Source organism: Molothrus ater, chromosome 13 (assembly GCF_012460135.2).
Source record: "Molothrus ater isolate BHLD 08-10-18 breed brown headed cowbird chromosome 13, BPBGC_Mater_1.1, whole genome shotgun sequence".
Lineage (NCBI taxonomy): Eukaryota > Metazoa > Chordata > Aves > Passeriformes > Icteridae > Molothrus > Molothrus ater.
The window spans coordinates 7622436-7644574 of NC_050490.2; the positions used below are offsets into that span (position 1 = coordinate 7622436).

Consider the following 22139-nt stretch of genomic DNA (forward strand, 5'->3'; position numbering starts at 1 on the left):
AACAGAGTTTGCTTGGCTTTAAGCTAAGGGAGACCTTTCTGCTGTCTTGAACTCTAATGGGTGGAGCCAGACCCATCTCAGAGGGCACAGGGATAGGAAAGAGGCAAGAGAGAAATGTTCTCTAGGAAATTAAGATTAAATAGTAGGAAAAGATTGCCCCCATAGAAGTGGTCAGAAATTGGAACGGGAGCTCAGGAAGATTATGGAGTCTGTCCTTGAAGACACTAAAAACTAAACTGGATGTGGCCTTGAGCCTGGTATTCATTTGTTCTGCTTTGAGCAGGGCTTTGCTCTAGATGACCCCCAGAAGTGTCTTCTACCCAACATGATCATATGTCTCTGAAAATGATCCTACAGGTGCATTTGCCTGACAGTTGTTTATTCTTTCACATGACTGTAAAACAGTTCTTTTACTTCTATTAGGAAACTTTTACAAGTATGTAAATACTTGCAGATCAGAGCTTTGCTATGAGTTTAAGGTGAGTTGAGATGTTTGGTGAAACAGTTCTTGCTGTAGTAGTCTGTGTCAAAAACAAATGAGCCACTTGGTTTGCTGTAAAATCTCTTCTTCCAGTGAGGCTGTTTTTCACCTGGATACCTAATTCTATCTGTGAATAACTATTAATGGAGTAGAAGTACATATTTGTTTTCTATAATTAATCTGGATTCTGTCACCAGCAACCTTCAACCTATATTGCCTTTTAGTCAGGAACAAGCACTTCAAATCTACAGCATAATGGCTTGTGGAGAAGATTAGTGCTTTGATGTGAAAAAAAGAGCTGGGAGTGATAATTTAATGTTAAATGCTGGTATTATCACTGTGCACTCACATCCTGTCTGCTGGATGTATTGGTGACAGTCTGTAATTCAAAGTGTTTAAACTGTAGAAGTCACCAAACACTTCACCACACAGTGCTCTGCCAGGAAAAGTGAAATAAATACAGCCCACGGGGGAAAAAATGGCATAGGCAGGAAACCAAAGTAATCAAACTGAAAAAGGAGAGCAGCCTGGGACCTAATCAAACTTGTTTACTATTTGTTTTTTCCTGTAGCTGTAAACTTGTCTTCATAGCTTCCCTGATAAAATTGGATTGTGTGTGTATCTTTAACATCTCTTCTCGCCTGGGTTGCCATCCTCAGTCCCACCTCAGAGCCCTCGCTGGCTGCGGTGTGAGAGCCATTGACAGCCTGGCCACCCCTGTGCTCCAGCCCCGCTCCCTGCAGCAGACGGGGCTGAAAGATTGGAGGCAGCCTCCGCGCAGATAAGGTGACTCCACTGTGCTAAAGCAAGTTTTCTTTCTTCCTCTGATATTTCTTAATACAGCACCAAGCTGACTGCCTTTCTTTTCTTGTTCTAGAAACCAGAAAGCAAAAAATGCTTTAGAAGCACATGCAATTCAACACATGGATTTTTCACCAGATAACCAGATGCTCATTTAAATTTCTTTTAAATGGAGAGGCAGGAATTGTGGTGGTAAACACTCTTGTGGTGAGGAGGATTTCAGACTCAGAGCTGGGACAGCATCCTACAATTGAAGAATAGAGAGAAGATCTCCAATTCCACACAATTTGGATGGTACAGGGCCTAGTATTTAGGTCCTTTCACAATAAACAGATAACTCTAGGAGAGGGAACAGAAGGAGTAACAGGTACCTACCTATATGATATTCAGAACCATTGGTTTTAGGACTTCAAATTTTGGTGAGATTTTGGATTTTACAGATATGAAAACAGCACAGAAAGTGTTGTCTGAACTTTACAGTAAATTAACTGTAGATTTAAAAATCTATGTCTAACTCCCTTTCTTTTCCTTGGGTTACTCTGTCTATCCTTATATCCGTATGGATTCGTTAATTTCTTGCCCTTGGAACACAATTTTTCCTTTATAAACCGAAGCCAGGGTCGTGCCCGTGTGGGCCGGCGGCGGGGCCGGCAGGGGGCGCTGCGGCGGCGCTGCGGGAGCCGGGCCCGCCCCGCGCCGCCGCCTCCGGTCAGCTGGGCCGCGCTTCCGCCCGCGCCGCCGCCGCCGCCGCCATGCGCATCGAGAAGTGCTACTTCTGTTCGGGGCCCATCTACCCGGGACACGGCGTCATGTTCGTGCGCAACGACTGCAAGGTACCGCCCGACCGGCACCGCCCTCCCCGCAGTGCTCGCGGCCGCTCCCTGCGCCGGCCCGGCCCGTGCGGGCGGGCCCCGGCGGGGCTCGGTGTCACCGGCCGCGCCTCACGCGGGGCGCTCACGGCCGGAGCCCCTGTCCCGGGCCGGGGCCGCTGCTGGCGCTCGGCACCGGGCCCTGCCGGGGTACAGAGCGCGGTGCTGAGAACACCGAGGCTGTGGTGTGGGTTCGATCCCTGTGCGGGCCACTTGCTTAAGAGCTGGAGTCAGTAATCCTCTTGTCTGTGGGTCCGTTCCAACTCTGACTATTCTGTCAATCTGTGAAATTCGTGTCTTACTGATATTTAAATATTAGAACCGGGAGCGATGTAGTAATTTGGCAGGTGCTGTGGCCGTCGGCAAGAGTGGTGGGTGAACGATTTGTTTTCAGTTTTTAGTAAGAAATAATACACTTCGCTGAGCAGCACAGAATGCTCACCCTTTAATTCTTAGACTTTGGCTCCAGGTGGCAGCAAGCTCGGCTCGGGGCAGTGCGGGGTGCAGAGTGCGGGGCGGGCGCTGCGGGACGAGCGGTGGCTGCGGGATCCGCTGTGGCCCCCCCGGCTGAGGCTGTCGGGGCTCTGCCGGCCTGACAGCTCCGTACACACAATGCTGGGTATGGCCTCCCAGCCTCTGCCGCGCTCCGTGCCGGTGCTGCGGGGCGTGCGGCGAAGCTTGCGCACCTCGCTTCCCTCCCGGGCCCGGGCGGCCGGAGGGATCGCGGGCTGAGGCACAGCGCCGGGCTGGCAGCGCGCTGCCACGGGCGGTGCGCGCACTGCGGCCGCGAGGGGCGCTCTCAAACGCATCACTTGTGAACGGATCGTCCCTGAAAAGGCAAAACGCCGTGGCAGGTGTGCCTGAGCCGAGGTGAAAAAACGTGGTAGAAGAGTGTAAAAAAAAAAAAAAAAAAAAGCTATTCGAAGATGATTGCTGTAATTAAGAGTTTCATATTCTCTATTAAATTTATTTAGACTTTCTATTAAATTGTAGAATTTAGAATTTCTATTATTTTTAAATTTAATTTTTAATTTTAATTTAATTTTAAATTGCTATTAGATTTTAGAATTTAGAAGTTCTATTACATTTTTTAGAATTGACTATTAGATGGAAAGGAGGATATGGCTGTAGAAAAATAGGGGAAAAAGAACAAGGTCAATTAAAAGGTTTTGTCATATGCTTTAACAGCTTTCAGTAATTTCAGTCCAGGACTTAACTAATGTGCTTAGGACTCCTGCAGGGTAATCTTTGGGGCTTAAGGCTGCATCCCAGAAAACAGACGTTTTTGTGTATGTGTTGCATTCATTATGAGAGGTGTGAGGATTTTTTGTTGTTCTCAGGATGGTACTGTATCTAAGAAGTGCTGGCAGCTGTGGAAAATTGTTTATTCATACTGCAGGTTTGGCTTTATGGTTATTTTTGCAGATGATAATTCTCAAAACTCAGGTGTATTTTATGTATAATCAGCTTAATTGTAAGTACTTGTGCTTAACCCTGGCAGCTGTGAAATTGACTTTATAGTGAAAAAAACAATATTAGTGCTTGAATTTGTTTTTGTTAATAGCTGTATTTCCTATAAAATTACTGGCATTTGGAACCTGAATATAATTTCTAATGAGGAGTATTGTTAGAGTAACCTCAGTGTTTGATATCACACTTGCAGTGGGGCACGAATAACATGATTTAACTAAGATTTTTCTTCTTTTTCACCCCCTTTTTTAAGATATTTAGATTCTGCAAATCAAAATGCCACAGAAACTTTAAAAAGAAGCGAAATCCCAGAAAGATGAGATGGACTAAAGCGTTCCGTAAAGCAGCTGGCAAGGAACTGACAGTGGTGAGAAGCTGAACTGGTTCCCACTTTACATCAGCACACTCAAATGGCTCTTCCTGGGGCTGGGCTGGGTGCCTTAAAGCATTGTCATTTAATGAAAGGAGCTGGGGACAAGAGGGATTGTGGAAGAGACTGTGAGAGTTTCTTGAGAGTGAGCTGTTCATTCAGCTTGATTAAAACCTGGATCTTCCACCTTCAGGATGAAAGCCAGTGTATCAGGTGTCTGTTCTGGGAACACGTGGTGGCTCCCAAGTCCAAGGCATTTCTTCCCACCCATAAATCCTCTAGTCTGTATGTATACAATTGGTAGTTGTGTTTCTGCACGAATAATCTGAGTTACCAGGTACCTGAGGAAGTCTCTCTATGTAGACCCTTAAAATATTTACCTGTGAAGCCTCTTTAAAGCTCACAGTGTGTAGAAAAAGTCTTTGCATAGAAAGGAATGTTTGAAAAACAGCATGAGACCTCAAATGCAATTTCAAAACAAAGTTGCTTCAGTGGTAAAAGTATTAAACATTCATAGTTGGTGGGACAGTCCTTAAATAATTCAAGAATTATTGTGACTTAATTACCTATTTTTTTACAGAATATTAAAAATTTAGTAAGCATTTTGATACAGTGATTTCCTGCTTTTTGTGGATCTTTTAAGGGAAAGAATGTGGTTTTATTTTTTAATGTGACTCTGAAAAGCTATGGTTAATTAGCATCTTCAGTAATTGCGTTTCTTGCTTTTGAGTTATTTCTGGCTATGTTGAATTACATTTTTGAAAATAACTGAATTTAAAATTACTTTATACATGTCTAAATAGATGACAATATGTTACAATTTTGAGATACATAATGTATTTTAAGAATAAAGCCAATATATGCACTTAGTGCTGTGTAACTCAGCTCTACCACAACAAAAGCAACCTTTGGGCGGGGAGAAGTCCTTGGATAAAACTGATATAAAGCTAAGTGTGCCTGGCAAAAAAAAGACCAGGAAACTGTTTTTAATCTTCAGTGCATGGGAGTGAGGGGGCATGGTTAAGAGCATGGCAGCTGTCCCAAGTGCCAGAGGTATCAACTAAAATATTTCACAATTTCAAATTAGACTGTTTCAGTATTCTTAAAATGAAATGGCTGGTTGGGGTATTTTTTTAAAACCATTTCAAAATTACAAGCTGTTGAGTAGAGCTTATTTGTCCTGCAATAAATGCTTTCAAATCTACAGGTTTTCAATTTCGCCTTCCACCTGTCTAATCTGCTCTGTATTTCCTATTCCACATGGGTTTTCTCTGTTCCTTTAGTCTTGCTAAATAGAAAATAGTTGAGGGTGATGTTGTGGTAAATAGTCCTCTTCAGACAAATCACTGTGGCTCCTGACACTTTGAGGTCAAACACTCGACTCCATTTCCTTCTCATATTTCTCTCTAATGATTGTTCAAGTCTAGGAACTGAGCTTCTGAAAGGGGGAAAAGAATCCCATAAAATATTCAGTTCTGTGAGTGACTGCTACAGTATGAATGTATTGATCTAAAAAAGCTTCTGCATAAGTCTCTATTTACTTTTTCTTGATACAGGATAATTCATTTGAATTTGAAAAACGTAGGAACGAACCAGTGAAATACCAGAGAGAGTTGTGGAACAAGACTGGTGAGTCATTATAGGAGAAAACCAAAAAATTAATTTTTTACTTATGAATGTGTTTTCAAAAGACTTTTTAGAGTATTGACAGCTTGTAGTGATTGTGCTTGAAAATACTGAAATCGTGACCAAATTCTGAGTATGTGGAGGAGGTTTGAGTTGTAAACAGGTGTGGAGTTTCACTTGATGTTTTTTTTCTGAAACTGGTTTGAAAATGAGGATCAGAAGTCCTTTATTTTGTCTTCAAAACCCCTAAGTGGTTTTCCAGCTTTTTAGGAGGCTCCCAATGTAAGCCTTTTACAGGATGCAATTGTTTCTGTGTTTGTCTCATGCCACTTCAGTTTGCTTCATAGAATCAATTGTCATAAAATAGGAGAAGTGCTTATATTCATGTGGATGAATGCCACAAAGGCGAAGGTGGTAACTTGCATCTTTTTCAAGTAGAGTCTTTTGCAGTGATGGTTAACTATAGACATTCTGTGTAGGCACAAAAATAGAAGCATAAATAAGTTTTAGAATACAAGTTATCAGAGTTGCTACACAGAATATTCCCTTATCCTGCTCTTGGAAGAAGGAATAGTTTCCTCTACATAGTGTAAGAATTGCCTCTGGTATTTAGGTATTCTGGGAGTGCTGGTAAGAGCTGCTTTACAAAAATAGCATGGATTTTCTGCTGCAGGGATTTAAGCACATTTAAAACAACTTCTGCTTTATTTCAGTGGATGCAATGAAGAGAGTGGAGGAAATAAAGCAAAAACGCCAAGCCAGATTTATTATGAACAGGTGAGAATTATCTGTGTGATGGGAATCCCTTGCCCGTGTGTGTTAGACAACCTTTCCAGAAATTGAATGATCCAGTTTTAAAGAGTAATTTGCTTTTTATATACACAGTCATCCAAGTGATGGGGTAAAATACACTGGGTGGGCTCTACCCTGTGTTATTGGCTGTCCAAGGAAATGCAGCTTTTGGACACTCAAGGATTTAACAGCTGTAATGTAGTACTTGTGTATACAGAGTCTTAAAATTTAACAAAATTCTGATAGAAGTTGGTACAGTGCTGCATTTTTTGTGGCTTAATATCCAGTATTTTTTTAATTGGTTTTCAAATACTTTTTACCTTGATTTCCTCATAATCATAGTTATTTACAGCCTGTACATACCTTTAGCGAGAGATATCATGCATTAAAATGAAAGTCTGTATCTCCTCTTTGAAGGTGATTAAATCTAATTTCCCCTTTCCCAGATTAAAGAAGAGCAAAGAGTTGCAGAAGGCAGAAGACATCAAAGAAGTCAAACAGAATATCCACCTTCTTCGTGCTCCCCATGCAGGTAAGAACTTGAGTTACTGGTTTGCCTACACAGTTTTAGGATGAGTGACTCATTCTACAGATCAATAATCCTGTACATTTGTCTTACAATTAATTTGTCTGTTGAATATGAGTAATAGTTCTTGCCAGTAAATGTAAGTAGTGTCTTAGTTCTGAATCAAATTTACCTTTTTATTTGTCTAGTCCTGCATTCATCCCATCTAGTCCTTTCTCTTCATTATTTTTGTGGTTTAAATTGCACTCAATACCTGGTGCTGCATGAACTGCATGTTTGTTATCTGATGCCTTTATCTAAGTGTTCCCTTTGACCTGGTTAGTTGAACTCCACAGACTCTACCACTGAATGATATAAAACACAGTAGTTCAACTTTGCTGCTTGAATTTGTCAGTCAGTTGTGTAGAAATTACATGAAAATACTGTTCCTTCAGTGAAGTCACATTTAAAATAAATTATTTACTTTTAAAAATACACTTAATGAAGTAGAGTAATGAAGACAAGTTAAAAACATTTCCATGAGCTCTTGTTTTATAAAAATTACCAGTGATTTTGTTTCTTCATTATGAGATATTAATTAGAAGTCTGTTCTATGGTTTTTCTTAGATTTTTGGATTTTTGTCAGGATATATTCACACTTTGGTTTAAGGTTAAATGTGTCATGTACCCCCGCCTTTTTTTTTGAGGAAAGGAAAAAGATCTGAATTCAAAATTATAAATTAAAGTGATTATTTCTGTGTTTGTCTTTGCTTTTACTAAATGAATGATGCACAGCACTGTGTGGTCCATCTGTTGGTCCAACACCAGCTGCCTTCTTGGTATTCTGCAGTTCTGACTGGGCAGGGAGCAGAATCAAATTTAAGTCTTGGATTTTTCTTTTCCCTTGTTTTTCTTTTTGGTCATCTTATTGAGAGTTAGCATTCTTGCTGAACAACACAGCATTCAGGCATTCAGGAGGGCTTTAAATGTTTATTTAAAAACAAGTGGGAGAAGGCCATTGATCTCTAATAAGTAATGAATTTTTGTAGTCCTTTGCTAGGTTCTGCCAGGTATTGGCAGCTGTATCAGTTTGTCATAGCAGATGAAAACACAGGTTTGACTGCATTTTAGATTTTGCATAAAAACAGCATCAGCTTTTTTGCTGAAACAAGTTTAAGAGGTGATGGAGGTTAGCAGTAAATACCTTTGAGCTTGATGGATTTGCCCATAAACAACTCTTCAAGCAATATATTTAGGCTGTTTCACCTGGAATAGAGATGTTTATTGTTCAAAGAAAAACAGTTACTTGGGTTTAGAGAAACATGTTGAATTTGATTTGTTCTTTTTGAAGGTACACCAAAACAGCTGGAGGACAAAATGGTGCAGAAGCTACAAGAGGATGTGCCTATGGAAGAAGACTCTTAAAGAGCTTTTATTTGCTATTTATGTCTCTTCAGCAGTTAACAGTTCCTTACTGCCTTGCCTGACGTCATTCAGAAATGTGCTTACAGTTGAAGAAAAGTACATTTTAATGAACAGTGGTCATTTACAATTTGAATTATTTTTTAAATTAAAAATAATAGGATAGATACTACTTTGGGCAGTACTTAAAATTCTGCAATTTGAGAAAACCTTGTCAGCAGGATGAAGAATGAGACTTTATTGTTTGAGATACCATGTGCTCCTTGGAAAGTTACACTTTTTTTTGGTAACTTTTCCAAGTTCATGCAAATAATTAAATAATAAAAGATGCTGGCCCTGAGCTTTTTAAACTTTGTCTGTTGTTCTTCATAGTGGTAAAAACAGATAAAAATCTATTTTAATGATTACAGTGTGGGGGAGGATGTATTAATTTTCATCAGTCCAGTGTGGTCCAGACTTACTTTCATTCTTGTCTTGGGGAAAATTTTTCAATTTGAAGAATATAGTGTTTGTTATATCTCCTTTCCACATCAGCCACCCCAGGACTCCATTGCAATTGACACCTGCCAAAGCTAACGCTGATGCAGGACTTAGGTTTGGAAAATAGTAATGGTGATATCACCTAGCTTGGAGTTGGCCCTGCTATCATCCTCACCCACCAAAATTCAAATCTAATGTCTAATCAGGCAGATGGAAATGCACAATAAGTCACACTAGAGACTGTTTTTACCTGACTTTTTACCTGCTTGCAGCACCTGGTGAGAAGGTGCCCTTGTGATTTTTTTTTTAATTTAATTGCTGCGGTGTCCTGTTCTCTTGTCTGTCTACTGGAGCACAAGGTGAGGGGGGAAGCTGAACAACATGGGGCTGGTGATCATTCTGCACATCTCTGCACAACCCACTGCATGCAGAGACCTTCATGGGGAGCTGCTGAGCTGCAGAGGAGCCGTGCTTTTCTTTTAGGAGGCTCGCTGTCCAACCACATTTCTAATAGAAATTGTTATTTTTCAAGACATTTTGGTGAAAATCTATTTTCTTTGCTTGCTTAAGATAAAAATTTCTTTAGATTTTGCATTTTGTTTACAAGACTTAAAGAGAAAATGTCCAACTGAGCAGTATCCTGGTGGTCATGGATAAATACTGCCAAATAGGAGGAAGGAAATGCATTCCCCTTTCCACTTGAACAGCTCTAGATCAGACAGTGGCTTGTCAGAGGAGCTTGGGGATAGGCAAACAGAGAGCCCTCATCTGCAGCCTGTGTGTGGGGCTGAGCTGTGCCCAGTCCCTGGGGAGGCAGGAGCTGCCACTGCTCCCCCAGAGCAGGCTGGAGAGAGAGAAAGGGCATTTTATGAGCAGCACATTGTTATTCAGAAGAGATCCTGGTTTAGTGTCATACATCCAAATCACGGTCCTGTCTGTGCTGAGATCCAGTAGGAGCAGAGCACAGGGTGCCTATGAGAACAGACAAGACAAATGATGATGATGGTGTGTGAATATTTAATCAGAAGAATTATTTATGAATAACTGCTAGTGCTAAATTCCATGATACTGTCTGTCTTTTTGGCATTTCCCAGGTCTAACAAACGATTGCTGTTTTGTTTTTGTACCTTATGCAGTCAGCAGCCTTTCTTCAAAACAAGCTGATAGGCTCGATCAGAACAAATGTGCTAGTCAAAACCAATTTTTAACAAATGCTTTTTAGTTTCAGTTGCTGTCATCTTTCCTTACAAAACAACGCCAGATGTATAGTTGTTTTCTTTCTTTTCTCAGACTACAAAAGTTAGAAATGTGTATTTTAATAGTGATTTAGTAAGCATCTTTTTCTCCTATTTCCTCTTTTCCATTTTTAATCCAGCTCTTAGTGATTTTGAGTTAAACGCTCGTTTTTCTTTGAGGGGGTGGTCAGCCTCAGGCTAACACGTTTGGGCTGCTCCCTCAGTTCTTGTGCCCAGGGCCTGAGCAGGGGTTTCAGCCCTGCCCTGAGTCCCCAGAGTGCCCTTTATGTCCCTCACCAAGTCCCCCTGTGGTCTCGGTGTGTGACTGTCCCTGTCCATGTCCTTGTCCCAGCCCGGCTGCTGGGGCAGGTGTGTGGGGAACCGTCAGTGCCGCGGAGCCGCGGCCCGCTCCGAGCGTGGGTTCTCTGGGGTGCCGAGCTCCTGAGGGAGGAGTGCGGTGCCATTCCTGCCCTATGTGCTGTGACTCTGCCGTGGCCCCAAGACGGCGGAGGAGCCGCGATGGGGCAGCCCGGGCCGGCCCCGGCCCCACAGACGGCGGAGGAGCCGCGATGGGGCAGCCCGGGCCGGCCCCGGCAGGCGGGCAGGGGGCGGCTGAGCCGAAAGCCCTCACGGCTGCCCCTCAACAGCCCCCTGCCTCACTCCCTGCAGGCCTGGCCTTTTCCACATCTTCATGCAGAGTAAGGCCTGGAGATATTTTTGGGTTTTTTTTTGCGTTTGGTGAGGGGTTGGGTTTTTGCCACTGTTTTTTTGCCTTTGTTGAGGGGTTGGGTTTGCAATCAGTCCTTCTCACTTTGGATGTCTGTGGAGGTTTTCTGCTCAGTTTGGTCCTGAGGGAGTGACCAAAAGAATGGCGGGTGATGGTGGGGCTGTGGTTTTGCTTGTCTGTTTGGCCTTTAAGAAAAAAATGCAAATTCTTTCTTTCAGGCTTCACTTTCGGTCTTTCCAAGTGCTAATACAGTGTAGAAAAAATGTAAAATACAACTTTCTGTATTATCAAATTGTGCTGAGCTGATGCAGACTTTCTTCATAGGAAATTGGGCTTTCCCATAGTTTTGAGATTTTTTTAGTCAGAGATTTTCCTGAGATACTCTTGCATCAGAGTAACAGCACAGTGGAGCCCAGGACATGTCTGTGTGTGCCACAAAGAACCTTAAATCAGTTCTTGTGTTGACGTGGTCATAGGTGTCCATGGCTGGAAAAGCAATAGACAGCTGCTAATAGGTCCATAGGCTTATATCCCAGGGGATATTTCAACCTCCAGGCTGTTCAATTCCTCAATTACTGTTCTGGCCTCAAAAATTCAATCTCCTTTACCAGCCTAACTTATTTATGGGTTGCACTGAATTGTGACCAGAGAGAGCAGAAAGCTGAAATAAATCAAGCACTGATAAAATTGTTTAAGCCTTCTTGATGGCTGTCTATTTTTAGCTCTCAATTTGAAGAGACCATATGGAGAGAAATTTATTTTGTTTTATTCATGTTGAACAAGCAGTATAACTTGAGATTGGTTAGGAACAGGGAGGAATAAGGATTTGTGGAGGTAGCTGTGTTGGAAGACATTCTTTGCTGGTTTTGGGTTTGTTTGTGTGTTATTCTCCTCCCTCCTCCTATCCTTAGATTTTTTCATATTATATTTAGTTTGGTGTCATCACTCTTGCTTCTTAAACAGCAGTTTTTTGACCTTTAAAAAGTAATTGATAACATTGTCTTACACATGTGTATGGCAGTAAAGGTATATTCTGAATAAGGGGGGATGTCAGCTCTAGCCCTACAAACTGTGAGATTTATTAGTGACATTGTTTCAGTGTGGGGAACAGACTCCTCAGTGGAAATATATGTGTTATTTATAAGGCAACAATACTGTGCATCCACAAATTATCACTGGGAATCAAGGCAGACATCTCTGCATAACTGAAAAAAAAAAATCTTGTTTGCAGGTATTTGAGCTGTTTTCTGTAGGCTCTGCTCTGTACTAAACTTGCAAATTAAGAGAATTACTTTGGTAATCAACTTGACTGAAGTGATTCCTGAGTGGAGAATTTGAAAGATTTCTTATTACTTGATAAAATGAGAAGCTGCCAGAGATTCTCCCTTGTGTTGAGGTGAGGTTGGTTGCAGTATCTCTGTTTACACAAGCTCCTGCAGGAGGAAGTGTTTTCATTCAGCTCGCTGCAGAAATTGATGCTGCAGAAATTGACTCTGCAGAGCTGCTTGGGATGAGCAGTGAAATAACCAAATGGTTTTCTCTCATTTCCTGCCATTCCCACTGCTGGGCAAATTGAGATTGCATTTCAAATCCCTGTGTTTCCCAGCTTTTTGTACTCCCTGACACAAAACTTGGGGACACAGTGGTACAGGCCCTACAGGTTTAGCTTGAAACATAAAGGTGGCAGACCTGAACCCAGCATTCTTCAGGCCTACCTGTACAGCTTTTTCTTCTAACAAGCCAAACAAACTGTTGGTGGGTTTGGAAGTCAGGAAGAACCAGCCAGGCTGCTCCCCCAGGCTGCTCCTGCCTCCTCTGTTTGGTTAGTTGTGCTGGGCACAGCTGGAAAGTCATTCAAGGTTAATTTGATTAGCTGTACCCAGCTTCTGGGGATCTCTGTGGAAAATTTTTTTCTTTGAAATAGAAGATACAGATATCATAATGTGATCTTAATTCGTGGTTGATATTTAGAAAGAAACAGTATTTAACCTTGAGCTAGGAATACATTTAGAATATTCTATGCACAAAGCATACTTTAATCCAGATTTCTTTAGGGCATGGCCTTGCTGCTGCTTGGGATTCCTCATATAGATTATCCCCAGGATATCTGGGGAATACTGGGATGCTGCATTTAACGAACTGTTGCCTTTTCTCTGTGGATGGTATTAATCTGGGAGAAGATTGTGTGCCAGATTTTGTCACTGACGCTGTCAGAAGCTGTGATACAAAGGTGACAGGAAGCATTCTTCACTATTCACAGCTGCTGTGGATTCAATTGTTTTGAAGAGGAAGGAGATGGCTTTCTGAAAATTGCTTTTACTGGCTCTTGAAGAATTTCTACAGCAGATAGGCAGAATTCAGGTTCTGCTTTAAAAGATCCAGCTGTGAACACAGGAGGCATTCTTAGGTCAAACTAAAGGTGGTTAGCAGGATAAAGACCTGTAGTTCTCTAGTAACAAATTTATCTGCTTCCTTGTGTGTTGATAGAAAAAGGAATTAACAATATTACAAGCTGTTCTAGTGATCGTTATGGTCTGCACACAGTTCAGTTTATTTTCTTATTGTATCATATATAATGATCTACTTCAACCTGGTCACATGAGGAGCAGGTACTCTCCCAGTTTTTTAAGGAAATGCCAACTTCTGTTAAACTGCTTCTGCCAGACTGTGTAGATTTTTTGGCAGTCATTTAAATCTATTTCATTACCTGAGTTTCATCTGCTTGTCCAAAGTCAATAGCTTTAATAGTTTTTGACTTTTCAGGACAATCCTGTTCATTCCAGTTCTGGTAATATTTAAGGCCTTTAGACTGAAAACAGAGGGACTTTAATGCTGGTTTGTATCTGAAGTCCATTTAAACTTGTAGTACCTGCGATGGCCAGTATAGCAGAGCTTTCAGAGAGGAATCACAAAGCATCATCTGAGTGCCCTTTTCCGTGGTTTATTTTCCTAAACTCAGTTGGTAATTTAGGGATTTCTTTGGAAATTTCTGGTGAAGCAGTCTTTTATGACTGTATCAAGTCTAGATTTGAACCCCTTTTACTTTCTCAATGATCCTGTGATAAAGACTTCACACTTCTGATTATTGTGAGAAAGAACTTTGTGATTTGCATTTTACACTGTTGGGTTTTCTGTTGTTCTGGAATTGTGGGAAGCTGAATTACTAATTCTCTTCGCAGTGTTGTGAACCTCTAGTTACATCTTTTCTAAACCAGAGTCCTGATCTCTTACCCTGTTCTGTAGGAAGGCCTCTGAGCATCTTTCTTGCTCCTTATGTCTGTTCTTGTCTGGTTTGTGGGATAAAACGATGACAAATTCCTGCAGTATTCACTATATAGATGGGTGTACCCTTTATGTCTGCACTGTTTCTCCTTTGTTCTTTGTTTCTTTTGTAACTGTGTTTTTCAATATCCCCAGCTTTTTTCCTGCATGCTTTGTAGAAAGAAAATAACCTTCTCTGTTCACATTTGTTTAGATTTAGAATTTGCCAGTTCATTCTCTGTGTTTTCTCTTTCAAAATCTTTAGTGAGCAGACAAGTCTATGCCTACCTGAATGCATCATGATTAGGACTGTGCTTTTAAGAGAAGTGAGATAGACAACATCATAAAAAAGATAAACACAAAAAATAAAACGAATAAACCTGCAGGAATTAAATTCTGTCAAAATAGATCTCAACAGATGGGCATCAGCTGCTCTTAGCAAGCAGAGAAAATCACCTTGAATGTTCTTCATTCTTGAGAACTGTGACTTGGAAGAGAGTGGTGCCATTGTCTTAAATGTTTAAACACAGTTGATTGTAGATGCAGGGAAGTGTGTGCTGGTACAGAGTTTTATGAATCATTCACCTTTGTAGGAGTACATTCTGACATCCTAAATGCAAGGTGCCATTTCCCTTCCCACACAGTACATGCAATAGCTAAGTGGTGAGTAGACAGCTACAAGTCAGCAGAGCTGAGTTTTATTCCTGGCTCTGTTTCCCTTGGCAATTCTACTCAAGTTGTTCAGCTTTTCTGAGTCCTCTCTAAAATGGTCTACCTGAATCACAAGGAGTATGTTCTGTCTCTTCCAACTTTTCCATGCATGGTAAGGCACTGAAGTGAGACTTACTGCAGCAATTAATGTTATCTTAGATTTCAATGGGACATTTTTAATGTAATTTTAATCTTACTTTCCCAGCTCTGAAACAAAAAGAGTTCCTTTCAAATGGAGTTTCTTTCATTCATCCTTTCCATCACTTTTTTTGGATAGGTTTTTGTCACTGACTAAGGCCTGTAGGGGCAGGTTCAGTCATGAGACAATTTCCTGGTAGCTCTGAAAGTCAGAGGGAATTGTTCATGTGTGTGCCCAGTAGAAATCAGTATGACACCAGTCTGACTTGGTGCCATTCAGTAGTGACTGGCTCGGTTGGTCTGACCCCAAACACCTGACTGGGACTAAAGCAGCTCCATGCAAATGAGAAGTTGTCTGTTGTTTTACCAGGAGATTGCCAAGGGTGTTGGACATCTTACTTATTTCTGCTTCTTCTGCTGAAGTTAAATAGCTGGTAATTCTTTAGTTCTTAAATCTAGTACACTTTGTAGCTGTGATTTTTCCCTGAAGCCATGTTTCAGAAACTCTCTCTGCTTATGTAATTTGGAAATCCTAACAGAGCAGTTTAAGTCTAGCAAGCAACCAAATTTAGCACTGGAAACTTTATATTTTTTATCACTAGGGACAGAAGACAAAAGAGCTGAAATGTTCCCAAGCTATTCACTGAGGATATAGCACAGATACTTTGTGATTCCAAGCTTGCAGATTTTATGATTTGTAGGATGAAACATAATCTGGTATTTTAAAATGTAAATGGCAACTTTTTTCCTTAGCCCTCAAGCTTATGAAGAATGTATCTCAGCCAAGTATAAATGCCTGAAAGAAGTGATGTCTCATTTGGTCTGCAGACAAGCAAAACAGGTAAGAAGACTTTCACTATTCTAAACTCATTTTTAATTCTGAAACTTGAGTTTATCAAAATCAGAACTGTCAACTCTCCACCTTGTTGATCACAGTACAGTTAGGGTTAGGGTTTGGCCTAGGGTTAGGGTTAGGGTTTTTAAACCAGTAAGCCCAGAGCTCCAGGCTCACTGCAGCTGCAAAAGGCATCCCGAGGGGAACACAAAAGTGCCACAACATGCCTTCCTCCACAGCTTTTCCTTGGAACCATCTTGTGGCCCAGGGTGGCCGGCGGGATCCTGAAATTCCGCATTGTGCAGGATGCCTCCCAGACCCAAGCTGGCACCAGTGCCAACCCGGGCTGGTTTGACAGTGCCAAGTGGCTCCTGCAATCTGCCATCAGGGACCTGGGATGGTGAGTTTTGTTTGCCAGGGAAAAGGCCCGTGTTGGTGCTCAGAGTGGCTGTTGGAAAATCACTCTTACTACCTGACAACCCTGAAGGTTTTGATGTTAATTTGTTGCTGATCAAAGCCATTTTTTTGCATATTGAAGATTCAGAGGAAGAACAATTCAGCATTCAAATAAAAAATATATGGCGTGCAATTCTATCTCACATATTTTCATTAAAAATTCTTAAAATTCCTCATTTTCTTACTTGTTTTAATGGAAGAAGTCCCTGTTAACTGGTGTCAGAATACACTGGAAAATTATGAGGGAGATTAAAGCCCTTGGCTGAAATCAGATTGCTATGACCTGTGTTTTAGAAACTTTATTTGCTTGAGCCATTGCAGCCTGAAAGAAACTAGTATCTTTCTTGAAAACTTGATGATGAGATCCCAGATAATCAGTAACCTGGGGCATACTCCTACGGATGGAGGAAGCGCAGTCAGAAAAGCTTTCCTTGGATGATAAAAACTTGAAATGAGTCTCAACATCCAGTCATTAGCATTCAGAGCCCTATCCAGTCACAGAAATGTCTTTTTGCTCTTTCCCCCTCAGAGCTATATTTACTAGGAGGTAAGAATGTGATACAGAAGCCAGAACCCAAAGGTGTAAAGTGTGCTGTGATTCAGCTGCCTGGCAAAAGATCTCACTTTGGCAGTCCCCAGACTGGTCTTGTGAATTATTCCTCAGGGAGGGAGATTTCTTTCCAGAACTGTCCTCCTTTGGTGTGACCATCTGCCTCTATATAGTCATTTGGGCAAAAATAGATATTACAAACAGAAAACTGCTCTGCTGCCAGATTAGCTGCAGAATACACACTGATGCTTTACTCACTCAGGGGGATTTAGTGCCTGGGCTCTTTGCTGGGGATAAAACACTGTATCATATTTTCCCTTCCTGTCGGTGTTGGATTAAAAACTAAATCCTGCTCATTTTACTTTCAGAAGTAGTCCCAAAGGATTTTGGTAGGATTAATTGCATATGAAGAGCAAGTAGGATTTGGCATTCTGTGCACATTGAAAATTAAACAGAGGTAAACATTATCAAAAGTTTTTACTTACTGATGTTATTTCAGCTTGTTTTATGATCTGAGTATTTTCTGCTGAATACTTCAAGATGCTCATGGAACTTCAGAAAAGTCACATCTCTGAAAGGAAGAGGAAAGAAATCTCATTGAAGACTTGAAATGGCTACTCAAGTCCTTCTCCCTTCCTGAAGTTAGGCACATACGTAGGTTGTTGAACTTGGGACTGAACAAGGAGATCTACTATTTTTTTTCAATCACATGGACTTTTATTTTTTTTCTGTAGTTTTTCTCTATAATATTCTAAGGCTTCTGCTGGGGAGAGGATGCAAAACACCTTTATGATACATTGGGAATAATGCCCTGAAGAATCCTTTTGTTTTATGGATTCAGAGTTTGCAGCACAAATTTTAGTTCTGTGTGTAGTGTGGGTAGATGTAGGGATGAAGAGCTCCAGAAAGTAAAAGTCAATACCTGATAAACTTGGAAAGTTACAGCATCAGCTGTTCCACAATTTTTTTGTGATTAGGGAGTGGAAGAAGTTCTATCAAAACAGACCTCAACAATTTTTTAACCCTCTAATCTTTTGTAATCTGTTCTGTCTGGGTTTTCTGTGAGATTATTTCCCCTGCCCCAGTCTTTGACCTTTTTGATATTACCCCAATTTGTAGTTAAGGGTTGATTTTTTAATGTTGTGTGGGATCTGTCTCAATTACTTGCTCTCATGCAGTTTGACTGAGTTTACAATACTCTAGAAGGATCTTTTGGGGAAGATTGTCTTTCTTAGGGAGGGAATGGAGGGAGTCTGGGTGTCCAGGTGCCCTGGGAGCACATGTGGGCAGGGAGATAATTTAAAAGACAATGTAATTTACCCAAATCCTGCTGAGTGCATGGCCCTAAATAGGGATGCCATTAGTTTCCAGAAACGAGTTTCAAGATCCAGAAGATCAGCAGTAATCTTGGATGGAGCCAGTGGGCCTGTGTGAAGGAGTGGGGAGGAAATGCTGTTTGATACCTTTAGCTGCAGGGTTTCTGTGTAATGTTCTGACTCCTTGTTGCTGTTGTTCTTCTGTTTTAAAATTAAGGCTAAATATTTCACAGGGGTAACATCCAGTCTGTCTTGAATGAGTTGTGCCTTGGTCTAAAAAGAAGCAAACTGCATCTGAGGCCATCCCTCATTCAAGGGAGACTTTGTCTGCAACAGCTTTTGTGCAAGTTGTGTAACAGCTTGAGCAACAGCTTTCAATAAATAAGAAGTTTCCCTTGGACATTCTGCTGCCCTGCAGCTCTTTGCTCCATCCATCACCACTGTCCTCCATAGTTTCTCCAGCAGGTCCCTCCATACCTGCCCTCTGGCTCTTTGCATGGTGGAGTGTGATCCTTGCCTAGTCTGTGGGTGTTGCTGTGATAAACACTCTTGGGAAGGAGTAACACAGGATCAATGCTTCAGCTGCATTTTGAAAGGTCCCTATAAAATGAGTTTAAGTGAAATTCAAGTCCATGGTTCTTGGCCTGAATCTTTTGTTCTAAGGAAACATACTGAGTTCCTGAATAAACTAAAATGACCTAAAATGACATAATGTGGCTTTCCCTTGGTACAAGGGTACAGTCCTCTACTTGTCTGTCTCTATGTTTGCCATCTTTTTCAGTTACCTCATGTATAGCCCAGAAGGTTTTATGGGAGCATAGGCAATAAATCCTATGTGATAACTTACTGCTGTTGCATCATCTGGGGTGATTCAGTGTCACTCTCAGATGGTGACAGACAGCAGAGCAAGCAGCAGAACTGGATGTGAAATAATCACGGTGGTACTCTTTGTCTCCAATTGCAGACAGAGAGGAGACCTGAGAAACACAGGTTTAAATGCTGCAATATGTAATGCGTTTTTAGTGTTTTCTATGGGAATCCTCACATTGTGCTCAGGTACTTGTCCATCATGTGGTATATCAGTCAGTTATCAAAAAGTTCAAGAACCAAAGGCATAATTTCATGTGGATTGATATGAAGGAGGCACAGTGTTTGTGATATGCTAGTATTTTAAACACTTTTGAGTTAACAAACTCCTAAAAGGGGAAGAAATCTTGATATAGTTTCTCAAATTAATTTTTGAGCTTTTCTTTTGAGTTATCCTGATTTGATCTCAGAAATTCCCTAGTCTTTTGTTTCAGCCTGTCTTCTCTGGATATGGACAGTGATAGATGATTCAATTACTTAATCCTTTCATGCATGCTTTCACTTTCAGCAAAGCAGCAAGGTGCAAAATCAGAGTGTGTTTAAGACAGTTTTAGTCCTCATTTTAAGCTATGCTACATTACCTCTACAAGAAACAGCTGATTGTATGTGAAGCATAACTACTTGAATGAAATCTATCTACTACATCTTTTAATTCTCAGTGCTTGGTGTGTTGCATGCAGAGCTATTTACTGATTAATATTGCTTTGCAATTAGCACGAAATGGGAAACATGAAGAAGTCCTACAGGAACTGCAACATTCTGGAGAAGTAAGCCTGTTATTTCATCCTTCAACAAAGTACATCCACTCCCCACTGTATAAGGGTACATTTAATTTATTTTTTCAGCTATGCCTTATTGATTCCACAGTTGTAATGTTTTCTATTGAGTTTGTTACCAAATCTGCACTGCTCTGATCTTGTGGCATCACATTTAGATTTTGAACTGCGTCATTGTCTTGCCATCTGTCAAAGCCCTGTGTCTGCTAAGCACTATCCTGAGAGAGGGCCAGTTGCTGGCCAAGTCAGAGAAGGTGACAAATTTTTAATTTTGCAGACAGGATGGGAGTGGTGGGGGACTGAACAGTGAGTGGTGATTGCTCAGACAGTGGTTGTGTCTCTCAAGCAGCCTGCTAACAGCCCTGCAGTCCTACCAGGGGTGGCTCAGGCAGTGCACAGGGAATGGCTCTTTGGGGATGAGCTGAGGGAAGTGGGCTCCTCGGGAAGAAGCTGAAGAAGTGATTGATGGATGCCTGGTGGGTCAGAAGTCAGAAGCTTCTTTGTTTGATACCTGAGAAGGCCCATATGAATAACTCCTTCCTGTGCTTTCCATTGATTGTACTCAGAATAGGCCACTTAGGAACTGATGATAAAGAGATTAGGAGTACACAACCCCTGCCTCTTCGATGCACATGATCTTCAGACCATTTTGCACCAGCAGGTTGCTGGGTGCTCCCTTGGCCAGTCTCCACATGTGGATTTCCATTTCATCAAAGGAGACAGGAGGGAAGAGCCCCAGCAGCTCAAAGCAGGTCTGATGTTTGGTGGGTCAAAAATCCCCCAAGCTTTAATTGGAACTTGTTCTGCTTTATTCTTTCCATGCCTTGATGAGAGCACATGGAAGGAAAAAGGGATTAGAAACTTCTGTAACAGCCCTAAAGAGCAGAGCCTTGCAGAGATTGTGACTCTGTAATTAAAAGCCAGTCTGGGGATGGACTATGAGGGTTTATTGTTCCCCTGGAACTACTGTGGGCAGATAGGGCATAGAATGGATTTATTTAGGATATAAGAAGGAGGGGATGCCATCTCTAGGCAACAAGGCTGCCTGCAAGCTGTCACACTGAGTCTGGGTCCTCTGAGAATGCTGCTAGCATTGCAGGGCCTGAGGGCTGGGACAAGAGCAGAGGCTGGATACTGCAGGAATGTGATTGATACATCACCACCACCATGTGTGGAGGGCTGGGGAAGAGGAATTGTTCTGATTCTGCCTTTTGAAGCATGACTATGACTCAGTTGGGGCACATTACAGGAAGAGATTAGATTTATGGGCTGGAGCCTTTCACAAGTCCTAAGCTCTCCTGGCAAATGTTTTGAATTTCAGTACTGGCTCCCCTTACTGGAGTGTTTTTAATCTTTTGCTAAAGAACTTGTACATTTACCTGACACAATGGAAAGAAATGACAAGAAAACCTGAGTTTTTGTTTTCTTATCATCTCTGCCATTCTGCCACCTTGGGACTGAATGAAGCTGTAGATTAATTTCTTCACTGCCTGGGCTGTGGAATGGCTGCAGGAGCTCTCTGCCTACCTGGTGGGTGCTGCATGCCTTGGGAGGAGGGAGAAGCCTGGTTTCTCAGACACTCAGCCAGCTGCTGGAGGTCTGGGGATAGGAGGGCCCCAAAGCCCTGCGTTTCTGCATTGTGGGACTTGCTGTGCACCCGCTGCAAAATGTTCAACCCCAGAAGTTTTTGCCAAGAATGCTGTTGACTTGCTGGTTAATGCATTAACTGGTTAAAATAAGGGAAATAGAAGGTAAGTTGTTGACTTGATTTCCCCTCTGTTGTGTGCCTCATTAGACTGCACTAATCCATGTTATGACTTCTGAGATTTTCTCATCTGTTGATGTAAATATAGTCAATGAAATAAAATCCTTATGGAGATTTAATTTGCTGAGTCATCACATCTCTCATCTTGCTTGATTATAGCCTTGTTGTCAGAGCCAGGCTTAATGTGCTTTAAATTCCTGGCTTGTTACTGACTTGTTTAGCGTGGAGCTCAGGCATTTTCACAATGTTACGGAGATTGGAATTTACTTTGTAATTCTCAGAGACAGAACTGTTCCTGGTTGAGGCAAGGGTAGCTTACTGGAGAAATTTCAATAAAATTAGGGGGATTGATTGTTTTGCAGCTTGTTTTGTTTTGTTTTGGTTTTTTTTTGATACAGGAAAGATATATTTTCAGCATGGGATCAGTTGGAAAGGCATTGCAAATGCAAGCTTCTGAGTCAGCAAAGAGCTGTCCAGGTTAGGAACTGAAATGAATGGTACAAACTTTTTTGACAAAAACAAATGAGTCTATAAATGTACCTGTTTAGGCTAATAAATGTTTTCATAAGTGTTTGTGCCATGTCCTGGTTTGACTAGCAAAAACCTTTGCTGTTGGAGAAAAAATAGAGGAGAATTTGAGCAATTTAGGTGAAATAAGGGCAGGAAAGGAGAATTTAATGGTGTCT

General features: G+C 41.5%; 1 protein-coding gene across 1 annotated transcript; it reads left to right on the plus strand.

Moving 5' to 3' along the window:
* Positions 1–2000: 2000 nt before the first annotated feature.
* Positions 2001–8676, plus strand: RSL24D1 (ribosomal L24 domain containing 1). Its single transcript, XM_036389923.2, has 6 exons — positions 2001–2115; positions 3875–3988; positions 5548–5620; positions 6331–6394; positions 6856–6941; positions 8266–8676. The coding sequence occupies exons 1-6, from the start codon at positions 2035–2037 to the stop codon at positions 8337–8339; spliced, it is 492 nt and encodes a 163-aa protein (XP_036245816.1). The 5' UTR covers positions 2001–2034; the 3' UTR covers positions 8340–8676.
* The last annotated feature ends 13463 nt before the right edge of the window (positions 8677–22139 follow it).

What these genes read in the sequence shown, in the direction of transcription:
- RSL24D1 (XM_036389923.2), top strand. Translation starts at nt 2,035, where the DNA reads ATGCGCATCGAGAAGTGCTACTTCTGTTCGGGGCCCATCTACCCGGGA. An exon ending in CTGGCAAGGAACTGACAGTG is followed by an intron (nt 3,989 to 5,547) that starts GTGAGAAGCTGA and finishes TTCTTGATACAG; the next exon opens with GATAATTCATTTGAATTTGA. An exon ending in AGAGTTGTGGAACAAGACTG is followed by an intron (nt 5,621 to 6,330) that starts GTGAGTCATTAT and finishes GCTTTATTTCAG; the next exon opens with TGGATGCAATGAAGAGAGTG.